The sequence below is a fragment of the Sinocyclocheilus anshuiensis genome, unplaced genomic scaffold, assembly GCF_001515605.1.
Source record: "Sinocyclocheilus anshuiensis isolate Anshui unplaced genomic scaffold, SAMN03320099.WGS_v1.1 scaffold11, whole genome shotgun sequence".
NCBI lineage: Eukaryota > Metazoa > Chordata > Actinopteri > Cypriniformes > Cyprinidae > Sinocyclocheilus > Sinocyclocheilus anshuiensis.
In genome coordinates, this window is record NW_015551076.1 from 1,629,895 (window position 1) to 1,643,426 (window position 13,532).

At 38.4% G+C, this 13,532-nt stretch overlaps 1 protein-coding gene across 14 annotated transcripts in view; it reads left to right on the top strand.

Moving 5' to 3' along the window:
• Positions 1 to 13,532, top strand: part of LOC107662408 (microtubule-associated protein tau-like) — a 36,853-nt gene that overhangs the window by 4,429 nt on the left and 18,892 nt on the right. For all 14 annotated transcript variants that reach the window (XM_016452413.1, XM_016452425.1, XM_016452420.1 and 11 more), the window contains one exon: positions 12,134 to 12,319. In XM_016452413.1, the coding sequence (XP_016307899.1) occupies positions 12,151 to 12,319 (169 nt within the window). In that variant the 5' untranslated portion in view covers positions 12,134 to 12,150. The remainder of the gene's footprint in view (positions 1 to 12,133; positions 12,320 to 13,532) is intronic.

The following is a 13,532-nucleotide window of genomic DNA, read 5'->3' on the forward strand; positions in this document are numbered from 1 at the left end:
CCGCCAGTTGGTTCATTTAACGTGCAGATTCAGTTCAGTGAGGTGTGATCTGAACTCTTGTGGAGTCTGGGCAAGACTTGGGCTGTGGGTCTAGACCACATGGCAGATGGGAAGGTTGCGTCTCTCGGTTAGATCAAGGACATATCTGCTGTTGGAGCAGGTGTGACATGGGCAAATCACCACAGCACTTTTTATGCATAAATGAGGCTTTTAAGTCATGCTTGTAGTAATGCATATCATTTACGTTCTCTTTGAGAATGCTCCTGACATTATTAGTCCTAATAATCTTGTTCTGAACTCTTTTTTCGATACAAATAAAGGTTCTATATTGGCATCAGTGATTCCATGAAGAAACTTTAACCTTAAAGTTTCCAAATGCACAAAAGGTTCTTTAAAATGATAAAGGTTATTTATATTATTAAAATGTTCTTCACACTAAGAAAATAATAAAACAAAACTTTAGCTAAATCCTGTGAGGCTTCACCTTCACGATTACAAACCTATATGACTTTTTGTCATCTGTGGAACTCAAAAGGTACATCTCTAAAGAATATCTCAGCCACTGTTACTTTTAAAGTGATTTAGGAATGAAACCATCAAGCTCCAAAATGACCAAAAAAGCATCATAGCTTGGGCACTATAATCCAGATCTTCTAAAGTCATATGACAGCTCTGCACTGTAATTATTTTTTTAAGTTGTAAATAAAACAAAGATTATTGCAGTATGCTTTACAAGCAAATACTATTTCAGTTTTTCTTCAAACATTCAGGTTTAATTCAGTGTGCTATTTGCTATTTATTTGTAATTATTTGTGAAATTAATTGGCTAAATTATTTCAAAGTAATTCCTACACTATTTTTTTTCATACAACATACCAACTTGCTATTATTTATTAAGTAGTCATTATTAATGGAAAGTCTTTGCCCAAGCTCACCTTGAAGCGTTCATGAGACAGTGATGTCTGATTTGTGAACAAATCATTGTTTTAAATTCAGTGAATGAATTGATTTGCTCAAGAATCAGACCATTCTAGTTCTCACTAACTCAATGATCCAGTCCCACTGGATATCAGATCAATGGAGTGAATATTAATAGTAAATAACCTATTAAATTCAGTCTCTCCCTCAAACAAAGCTACCATTTGGCTTCATAAGACATGGTGTAGAAGCTGTGTGGACCACATTTTTGATATGTTTATGATGCTTTTTTTATGGGGCAGGTGTGGCCTAATGGTTAGAGAGTCGGACGTGGGGGAGTGGATGACCAGCACTCTCATCCACACTCAACACCACGACTGAGATGAGACCCTTGAGCAAGGCACCGAACCTCCAACTGCTCCCCGGGTGCTGCAGCAAAAATGGCTGCCCACTGCTCCGGGTGTGTGTTCATGGTGTGTGTGTGTGTTTGTTCACTACTCACTGCTGGATGGGTGAAATGCAGAGCACAAATTCGTGGCCACTCGTCACATCCTTTCCTTTACTTTATGGGGGAATTTTGACACCCATGGTCCCCCATTTACTTAGTGGCCAGAACATTTTTTTAAATGTTCACCTGTTAAGTTTCACTAAAGAAACAAACCCAAACAGGTTTGAAATGACATTTAAGTTCAGATTTTTTTTCAGTGAACTAGCCTATTTCTTTAAACACATGAGCATGATTTTGGGGAGAGCCAGTGAAAGGATAAGCTCCTAACCACTGGATTTAGTGTTTACCAGTTAATCTTGCTGGCTGGTGCAAGCATGCTGCAATGCTTGAGAAAATACTGAACAATTTCTTGATCAAGCCGCACCTGCCATGCATTTGGCACATGTAGAATTGCAGCCATCGCCCTCACTGATCCTGCTGCCCAGTGCTGGAGCTCTGCGGGAACAGACAGAGAGAGAGAATGAGAAAGAGATGGACTAAAGGGTGGATAAATGAGATGGAGAGATGGCTGCACACTTCTGAAGTGCAATCTGCACTGCTAGCTGGGATGGACAAAACTAGGTTAGAGGCAGAGCGGCACCCAACTGTGCACAGACAGGGAAGCTAGCAGAGTTGCCCACCCTTCAATAACAACCAAAGCACAAACACAATTATTACCTTTCTACAAATTGTAAAAAAAACAGTCAACAATTTCACACTGAACTGCCCCTAGGAAGTAGTTTCACTTGAGTGGACTTGACTTGGGTGTTTGTTTTTGTTGCTGCATTGTTGCAGAGGCATTCCAGAACCATCTCCCGGACACTTCAATTACACCGTGCATAGGGCACTTATGTAATTGGTCCATCTGAAAAACTCTGAGAGAGACCCATAAATGTAGTGAACAGAAACGCTGAGCTGGAAAGGACAGCCTGGTTAATTTAACCCTCAGAGAAGCTAAGGTATGAGTGTCTCTCTGGGCTGTTAAAGGGGACAGATGATAAACAAGCTAGTATTTTAGTTATAGGGCAATGACCACCCAGATATGGAGCTGCATTCAGAGTATAGTAGATGGATTTAAGCTCAGACATACCCTGTCTAACGAATAGCTACCATGTCTAGACAATTGTCTAGACAGTCATAGTTCATCTGCCTCCAGCCTGTTAAAGACAGGGTAGGTGATTTGGTTCAAAAACATTTTTTGTTAAGCTGGTTGAAAGTCTCTGCCCATCCCGATAGCAATCACTTAAAAGTTAAAGGTGCCATAGAATGGAAAACTGTATTTACCTTGGCATAGTTGAATAATAACAGTTCTGTACATGGAAATGACATACTGTGAGCCTCAAACACCATTGTTTCCTCCTTCTTATGTAAATCTCATGCATGCAAAAGACCACTGAAAAATAGGCGAATCAGAACATAACACTGACTGTGACGTTACAGTCGGGATCACTAATAGTTACGCCCCCAACATTTGCATATACCTGCCCATGTTCTAGGCCAACCGAACCTGCACAGCCGAATCATCAGAAGTTCTGCAGGTATTGTGAAGAAACAAGCTAGGATAATAGCATTATATGTATTTATATCGTCTGTGGAAGGCATAGGACCATAAAATCTTCCAAGGATTACGAAAAGCTGAACTCCCTGCCTGTCAGCGTTTGCATAATAATACGTCATCAGCATGTTCCATTATGCAACTGCAGACCGAGAGAGAATGGACGCATTATTATTGTAATATTATGAGCTTTGTACTGTAATGAAGGTAAAGGAGACATGAGGTAATCTGACAGCGTAGCATTCAACACTACACCAACGCCATCTCTCATCGTGTTGCTAGTTTCTGGTCTGCCTGTGCACACTGTTCATGTGCTTTGGAGGAGGTGTGGCTTTGAAGAGGGATTATGCAGGGAGGGTGAGATCTTATGCTTTCAAAGTGAACTTGCTATTGCTAGCCTTTCCAAAATCACCTACCCTATATTTAACCTGGACATGACAGATATTTTGATGTAGGGCTGACAGATTCCTCAAGATATTCTGACTAATGCATGATTAAACATTAGCACAACCAGGGTAATTAAAAAAAACAGCATGAAATGAATTTACTTCTATAATGTATATTCAACCAGAAAGCTGATAATTATTTTCATGTTTCAGTTAAAATAAGAGTTTTTGAGATGACAGTCCACAAAGTCTTGAACGGAGTCAAGTTATTGCATTTTAAAATATTACAAGAGCTTTTTCCCCTTTAAAATAACATGAACAGATTCATTATTCACAATAAAACCAGGAATGTTTATTAAGAAATAAATGAGAGAGGGTAAAAGTTTATTTCATGTTGACCTTAATGAAAACCTCAATGTATTAGAGGCTTGGAAAGTAGACAAGCCACAAAACATAGACAGGAAATGGAAGAGTGCAAATGGATGGTTTTCAAATAATGAATTTTAAAGCCACAAGGGCCTAACATAATTATTCAGAGTTCAGGACACTTATGTCATGTGTACTGTTCTCATTTACTCTTTCATTAAGACATTAACCTTTATTATGCTGCAAAGATCAAGATTCTTAGTGCTGGAAAAGCTATGGATTATGAACCTTCTGAGGCACCAACCAAGCAAAATGATGGTGAATTTCATGTGAAAGGAGGGTGTTTGTGTGGGAATTTACCATATTGACTTGCTGGGCTGGTTACCGTGGAAGCAACAAATGTCTTTGAGAGCATTATGGGTATACATATTTAACTCACCAGGTTTTCTCCTGCTTGCTGTTCGGCTCATATTTATTGAAGATGACTGCTCTATTGCTTTCTCTTCTTATGGCATCAGCTGGGTTCTGTCGATGTCTGCACTTTTTTTCACAGATTAATCTCTGCCAGCAGAGCGTTTGCCTCATTTTCTGCCCTTGCTAAGGGCTGTACATTTACTGACAAGCCCTAATTACAGAAAGAGACATACATGAGGTAACGTGAGGTTATGGATCGCCATGTCATCATGTCGTGGCACATGCACACCCCTACCTCCTGGTATCTGGTGTGCAGGGTTTGACAGATGGTCATTTTTCCAATTGAATAAGCAAAAGTCGGGTCAATTTTGCAGAAAAACGGCTGATCTTCACCACACTAGGACCACTGACAGGTTACATAGCATCACATTTAACACGCATGACTAGATCAGCGTCATTCCATATTGAAAATTGGCCACTGGTTCAATATATGACAAGGTTTGCCATGTTTACACTTGGTATTTGCATCTGATCATAAGCCGACAGTGCTAAACTTGACCATCTACTGTATGTACAGCTTTAAAAGAAACAAATGTCTGATTGATTTGAAATGGCTCAAACAAAAGTTTGTGGCAAAAGGTTTCATTGACATCACAGCATATTCTGGTGAAGAACCGCCCACTTAGACAGGAAGTGACCGAATGACAGCCTTGTAAAGGGACCAAACACAGATTTGTTTTACGTGCCATTTAGGGTGTAGGTAAACGATACTGTAAATTCTGCAAAATATATATTATTACGTTATATTATTTGAGTAATATTGATTGTACTACCAACATGGAAAATACGTATTTAAATGTTGGCCAGTCTTTTACTAAAAAAGCCGAAATAGATTTTATACCAATAAAATTTTGGCAAATCCAGTGATTATTGCATCCTCAAAAGTGCCTCTTGTGTCAGCTTGGTACCTTGTTGACTTGACTTGACTCTTGATTGCTAAAAAACCCTATGTGCCCTCTGATCCGGTATGGTGACAAATCAAGTCACTCCTCGAAATCTGGTCTCCATTAGGACCCCAGTTTGATCCCATTGGCTCAAATTACTTTAAATAGCTACTCTCTTTAGCGCCTGATTACAATTCCTACAAAATGTTATGATAAATGCTGTTTGAACTACGTTATAATGACCATTAATGTCTGTATTAGTTAGCTTATGCACTAGCATAGCATACAGAGACCCGATTAGCCTGATAGCTTAGGAATTTGCACTTACCTTACATGTATTCACAATTATTTTTTATTTAATTATGTGTTAAATGTTCAAAGTTTTATTTTATAAATAAATGATGTTCAATTATTCACTTATTAATAATAATTAATAATTAATAATTATTTCACTATTTTTATTGATTAATTAGCAGTTAATCAGTTGTAAGAAATTCTGTTCAATTTGTTCTAATATGCATTAATTTGTTCTATTATGCACTATCGTATTAATATCGTTCACATTTTTTTAGGATAATAATTAACTGATAGTCGATGGAGACCTGATTTCCAAGGAGGACACTATTTGTCATGACACCAGATGAGGCGCGAAGACAACCATCCTAAGGAGCTGCTAAGGAGACATGGTGATGGAAATATGAGATGGGAGGAAACATTATACTTAAATGTTTACTCACAAAACTATTGCATTCTTTCAAGAAACTTTGGGTTCTCTCACAAAACATTTGCGTTTGCTTGCAAAACTATTGCGTTTCCAGAGAAACTTTGGGTTCTCTCGCAAAACTGTTGCGTTCCCCCAAGAAACTTTGGGTTCTCTCAAACAACATTTGTGTTTGCTTGCAAAACTATTGCGTTTCCCAGAGAAACATTGGGTTCTCTCGCCAAACTATTGCGTTTCCCAGAGAAACCTTGGGTTCTCTCGCAAAACTGTTGTGTTCCCCCAAGAAACTTTGGGTTCTCTCGCAAAAAAACTGAAATATAGTTTTTTTCCCACCTCATATTATGTCAGTCACAAAGGTTTTGGGAGTGCAGTTTCTCAGGTAAATTTAAAAGTTTTGCAAGACCACGCAAAGTTTCTTAAGGGAACATAAAAGTTTTGTGAAAGAAGACATTGAGATATTACTTTTCCTCACATTTAATTTTTTCCATCACCATAAGCCTTTAGGGGCTCCATTACCAATCAGATTAGAGTATACCAAATTGAGAAGGTCATCAAACGGTCAGCAAATATGCCGACTACATGGATACATATCGGTGGGCCATGCACAACCTCAAGAAACCTTTCAGATCTGCCGTGCTGCAGGATCATTTAGCTCAGTGTGCTCAGGCAAAATAACGTGATTTGATGAGAGAAGACAGGGCTGAGTGCAATGAAAATACCCACGATGCCCCAGTCCTTTAGATGTGATGGCAGGCTATTGCACTGTTGCAGCAAAATCAGTGAAAGTCCCTCTAGAAATCTGCTGTATCATACAGTTGCAGGCTCTGTCTGCGTGCGTGTCTGTCATTCTTTCTTTTCTCTCGCCTGAAGTCCCTTTATCCTTTCATTCCCAAAGTGCTCTCTTTTTCTGTCCTCCCTTTCTTTTTCTCGCTCGCTGAATTCTTTTCTCCTGCGTGTTTTGTCTTTGTTGTTTCACTCTCCTTTCCGCCTACACGCTCTTGTCCTTTCAGCTCAGAAACCCTCACACATTCCCTATCTGTCTCTCTCTGTTTTGTCTTCCTTACCACTCATTCTCCTTTGCTCACTGTTTACTGTATTGTTGCAAGCAGGGCTCAGCGATAAGGCTTATGTTCGGCTTGTTATTTACTGGCTAGTCTGGGCCAGTAATTCAGTAATTACTTCACTGCCTAAATTTTCACTAGCATCACCAATTATGCATTTTATTTAGCAATGTGTATAAAATGTGTCATAAAATATAATTACATTTTCATTAGGCATTTTTCATTCTTTTTTTATACTAACAAAAATAAACTAATAACTAATAAAGTAAATACCTAATAATAATAATATATTTTAATTTTAATGTTTAAAAATGTTATATAATGATAGTAGGACATTTTACAGTTAATGTATAATATTATCTCCATGACAGCTATAAATTCATAAACACATTTTCTGGAAAATGATGATGATGCAAAACATTTCTGATTGACTTATAATTTTCAACCCATTCTTACTGATAATTTCTACTGATATTTTCAAGTAGGCTAACTAACACCTAACAATTATTTTGAAAATCAGATAAACTAGTGTTAAAGGGTTAGTTCACCCAAAAATGAAAATTAGCCCATGATTTCATGATTTAATTATTCAAAAAAGTATCTTTAAAGTTTCTGGATTTGACTAAAAAAATCAAAAATGTCCAAAACTTGTGCACTTGATCTGAGACGTGACTTTTTTGTCTTTTTTTTTTTTGCAAATCACCTAGATTCTTGGTGATGCTAAATACATCACTGTAAACCAAATAGTTATGATTGCAAGGCATGCAAACAATGTTCAACAGTGTAGTACAGTCCAAATAAAGAAAGTGACATTTCTGTCAAAGGGCCCAAAACTCCCCGACACTGGCTCCGAACCAGTGTGTCATCCTTATTGTTGAGCTGCTCTGTTGCATTAGTGTACTACACACCTCTTTTTTTTCTGCCCCCCTCCTTCCTCTTTCTCCCAGTCTCCATTTCCCTTTCACCCTCTTTTTTGCTCTCTCATTCTCTCGTGCTTTCTGCAGTAATGTGTCCTGAATATTGATGAGGTGAGAGTTTCTCCGTCTCACCCCTGCCCACTTCAGTCAGGGCCACCCATTAGCTATATCGGCCACATGTCGCCCTGCGTTGTCTTTCAAGAGCCCTCCGCATTCCAAGGCCTACCCTTCATAAATCCAGCATTGCCCTTTCTGCTCCGTGCCAAGCCCTTAACCATGAAAAAAATACAGAGACAGAGAGCGAGAGACATCCATCGTCAGGAAGAAAGGCTTAGGCATCTTAAAGGGGCACTGACATTCTCACTGCACTGCCCAGGAGGGATCACAATCATTCAGGTCAAGTGTACCAGCATGCTGAGCACCGTGAACAGCGATTGTTGTAAATCGGAATTCCAGCCAGAGGAGACCAAACTGCATGAACATAAAACTTAGCCAGAAAATTCAGGCCTACTCAATGTAAAAATGCTTCTAGAAATAAAAACAACATGAAATCTCAAATTGTACTGTTACATACTCCTGGTTATTCATTGTGCATGTGATTGCACAGAAAGAAAATGTTTGTCTTTGCAGTCTTTTATCAGGATGTAATACCTTGCTTTGCCTACAAACTGGTTGATGTCATCAATTCCTCTTATTCTTGAGACCCATCTGGTGTCTGCTTTCCACAATCCAGTCGATTCCCTATGGACAAGATCAAGTGTTCAATTGATGGAAATTGTCATTCTTTTCATGACCATGCATTCAGAGCCTTCTAGCAAACATTGAATCACACGCCAAACACATTTTCTCTTCTGTCCAGACCAGCATGTGCTTCCTCAGGCTAGTTTATGCGAGTTAGTGCCCATTTGTTGACATTCTAGCTGGTGAACCAACATGGCTATGTTTTTTGACAGCAAAACCTGGTAAACCAGCAAGTGAAGCTGATTGACTGACTTAACTGTTTGAGATGGTTAAAAGAGAAGTTCAATATAAAATACATTTTTGTAATGTTTTACAACTTGTCATTCCAAACATGTAAAATTTCTTCTGTGGAACACACACACACACACAGACACACACACACACACACACACACACACACACAAATAATTCAAGCATGTTCACACCGCTTTTTCTACAAAAAATTAAACAGTAACCTGGGGCTGTACCTAAAAGTAGCATAAAAATAATTGATATGGCCTCATGTGCGCTATATTTCAGCTTTGTGTGAGGAACAGAAAAAGAAAATCATGGAGAACCATGTGAGAACCAATGGTATTTGGGATATTAATGTAATCTGACGCCACTGAACCTATAAAGTCAGCTTAAAAACACACACACACACACAAAAATAATTCAAGCATGTTCACACCGCTTTTTCTACAAAAAATTAAACAGTAACCTGGGGCTGTACCTAAAAGTAGCATAAAAATAATTGATATGGCCTCATGTGCGCTATATTTCAGCTTTGTGTGAGGAACAGAAAAAGAAAATCATGGAGAACCATGTGAGAACCAATGGTATTTGGGATATTAATGTAATCTGACGCCACTGAACCTATAAAGTCAGCTTAAAAAGAAAGTTGCAATCAACCTTTTTCCCCTATTGTGACATATCTGAGTGAAATGGCTTCTTGAATGAGAATACAGGCTTGGACTTGATTTTGTCCATCTGGAATTGACTGGATAATTCTCTTTTGCTAATTTCTGCGATCATGTGAGTGACAGGTTGTTGGAAGGGATGGATTATGGTCTGATTGGGACTCCAGCATACCATGCTGAGGACCATTATCCTAAACGCACCATCTGCTGAAGACCAGCTGCAAGGCTATCCTCTGTTTTTTTTTTTTTTTTTCAGTTTTTGAGCATTTTAGATGTTGCTCCCCAGTTTGTGTTTTCCGACAAACATTTTTGGTAAATAAATCAGTCCCTAATGATGTAGTGGTGGTTTCCACTGGTTATCTAGTTCTGGACTGACTGTGGTTGCAGATGGTTTCTAAGCTCTGTTTACTGATATCACAGCTCGCTCTGAATAATGCATAAGGATTCTGCGGGAGTCAGGCTTGAATTTGCACCACTGCTGCCTCAGGGAAACCCAGCTTGTGAGAGTTTATTAAGAAGGTGACAGATTCTCCCTGGAGAATTTGGAGAGCGATGCTTCCCAATCCTCTGCGCACTTGTGCAATCATGGTACTAGGGACAAAACACCTTCAAATACAAAGCATAAGGGAATAGTTCAACCAAAATATGTCGTTCCAAACCCATATGACTTTGTGGAACATGAAAGTGGAAAATTTAATGACTGTTTTCCATATTCTTTGCAATTAAAATAAATGGTGACTGAAGCTTCAAAGCTACAAAAGAACCATAAATTGGTCCAAGTCATACGGGTTAGAAATTAAGACCGAATTTTCATTTTTGGATGAACTATGCCTTTTAAAGGCCATTTTGGCTTCTGGTGTTGTTCTACCCTGCTGGTCACTGCTGACTTTGAGGATGATGTAATTGACAAATGTAAACCCACCCCTGCAGCTTTGGCACTATTTTCAGCTCCACAGCACTTCTTGCCTAAAACAACTTGGTTTTCATTATGACTCTCACATCCAGATGACCTTGTTGTGTGGGTCTCAGAGCGCAGGCGAAACATTTGGGTGTCCGATTACATACACGTGGGTCATCGACAAAAAGGAATTATGGGATGTGACAATGTTGCGTGTGAGCCATCTAATCCATTTCGACACAAATTGAATTCATGTTTATGGGCATCCTGTGTGAAGGAGATGGATGAGAGCGTTCACTTTACTGTCTCCAGTGTGGATTTACTAATAGCTCTGCTGGGACTACATAAGTTTGGCTTAACATTGTACAAAGTATAAAGCAGAACTGCTAAAAGGAAAACCACATTCTTACTTGTATCAGGAAGCACACACTCAGACACACACAGCACATCAGCGACCATAAGTAAAAGAACAGGATACGGCTTTCTCTGGGCATGATTTAAGAGTAAAGGAAATTCCAGTGCCATCAATCCATCATTTAATAGCTTCAAATTATTTCTAAGCTTGCTCTCTTTATTGGATGAAAGGTTCTGGTACCTTTTATGTATGGCAGAGAGACTCCAATTGGCTTTCTGTCAGTCAGTTATTGGTTTTTACCTATAATGGAGAACATGTGCACATTAGCAATTATGTGATTTCTACATGTTAAGAAGCTATATACCAGAAGCTGTTTTTGAGGAAGAGAGGTCTCTTACCACTTCCTGCTGTCCTGCTGTTCCCTGTAATCTTATTGCCCTTTGTGTGTTTCATTCACCATGGCAGATATATTCACTTTATGGGACTGTTTGAACATGATCATATAGAGTCTGAAATTACCTTGTAAACTTAATCATAATTTATAGTTTTACCACATAAAATAACTTGTTTTCCATAAAGGAAACACATTTTAACAAATAAAGATCAAACTGAGCAGAACAGAAGAATTGCTGAATGCTTAGACTGAATGCTCACTGCTCACATTGGGTTTATTTATCAGTTGATTTATGGTCTAACATTTGCTTGTATTTGCCCATCTTGTCTCTCTATAAACAGTTGTCATTACAGACTTTGGTCAAATGATATTATGCATCTAGCTGTTCTTCTTTTTAGAAGACGTTATAACACCCAAGCAACAAGAAACAATTTACAGGAAAATATATATCTGACTAAACTTCCTCCATGGGATGAAATTATGGCACTTGAAAATGACCTTTAGTGCAGCTATTTTGTCTCTATGGTATTTGAATGCCATTTTTGTGTCTTGCTTTGTCCCTAGCTATAATAATTAATTTTTTAGTTTATTTCTAAAATCTCCTATATTAGAATCTCTTTTAAAACTGACTTTTCTTGTTACTGTGTTATTTGCTCTTGCCAGGTCACTCTTTTAATCTCAGCTAACAAAGTAAGCTAACTAACTAACATCATAATTTTATCGTAGTTAAATAAAGCTTACTAACCAACGAACAAACCAACCAACCAACCAGCTAACTCATAACTCTATGTAAGTCTTTGTATCATACACTGGATCAAGTTGTGATCGTTGCTCCTGCCTGAGCTAGATCACCTTTTTTAAATCTCAACTAAATAAATAACTAAAATCTTAACATTTTTAACTAACATACAAACAACTAAATATGTCTGTGCGTATGTACATCACTCTGATAATGCTACTAATAATATGAATTGGATGTGAGGGAGGAGACATCTTGTGGCTAAAAGGCAATGCAGCACTTATTTATCACATTGCCACATTAACCCCTGATGACTGTTTTCTGTTTGAACTCTACAGACTGAAATCATCTCAAAATGGACCATCAGGACCACATGAATTCTGGACAGGTGGGTGACTCTCAGCACTCTCCTGGGCACAACATAGCATCTGGTGTAGCCAACATGACCATCAGTGACTGCCATCAACAAGACATGAAGAATGGGACAGCAGCACATATGGGACCGGGTGACGGGCCAGTGAAAGGTCTGTATATAGAGGGGAAAAAAATGTAGTTACTGTAATAAAAAGAGGGAAAAAATGTAAGCCTGAAAACCCCCTTTTCCCCACAAAGCGCAGAAGAGCTGAGTGATACTCATGGAAGTGTGTTTCTCGCTTATGTCTCGTCTCATACTGAGAAACCTGAAACATATGCTGACAGTGACACTCAGCCATGTGTTGGTTTCAGATGTCTGTGAAGATATTCATTGATTCATGTCAACTACAAAATGTCTTGTAGAATTTATTTGTTGGGTCTTATTTTCCATTTGTTGAAGGACAATGGAGATCACAATCACAATTTCCACATTCAAAGAGTCAGTTTACACAGTGATTGTGATCCTTATGAAAGTGTGGTCCACAAACCCTTACATTTTAAGGCATCCCCACCAAAGGGTTCCCACTGTCAATGGAAAACCTAAGAAATGAAGAGGAAAAAAATCACACGATTTCCAGGTGTCGAAAAGTCAGAGAAATCAATAAAATGCATGGAAAAATAGCGGAAATATCTATGTAGAAAATATGTTTTCCTAGTTATGCAAGAATTTGCTTTGCAGGGCTCGCAAAATTAAAAAATCCCTGGCACCCCTTCGAACAGGCATTCTTCAGATTTTGGAAAAATTAATTTAATTAGCCCGAATAAAAGATATTGTATTTTTTCTTCAAATAACAAGTCAAGAGAGTAGGGGTGCAACGGATCACAAATCTCATGGTTCGGATTATATTACATTATCATATAACATTTTGAGTCACAGATCGGATCATTTTTCAGATGAGCAAAAAAAATATGGTTCTTTATTATTTAAGTAACACTTATTATTTAAATAACAATTTACTACTTCGATACCACAGCAAAAACTAGTAGCATATAGGGATGTAACGATTCACTCAACTCACGATGTGATATAATTCACAATACTGATTTCGTCCGTTCAAGCGAAAGAGGAATCAATTCTGTGTTCGTGCTCTGTATGTGCGCGCTTTGAGCGTGTGTGCGTGAGCACCGAACTGAATTCTTCATGCACATGAATGGTTTAAAACGCTTGAATGTTTAAATTGGTAAGACTTAGAAGCATGTGTAAATGATAAACTATGATCCGTTTCACCTCTACAAGCGAGTGAACAATGCGAATCAAGGAAGGGATTTTTATATCACTATTCAAGATAGCCCGTTGGGCAGGGCATTTTTGTAGCCTGACTG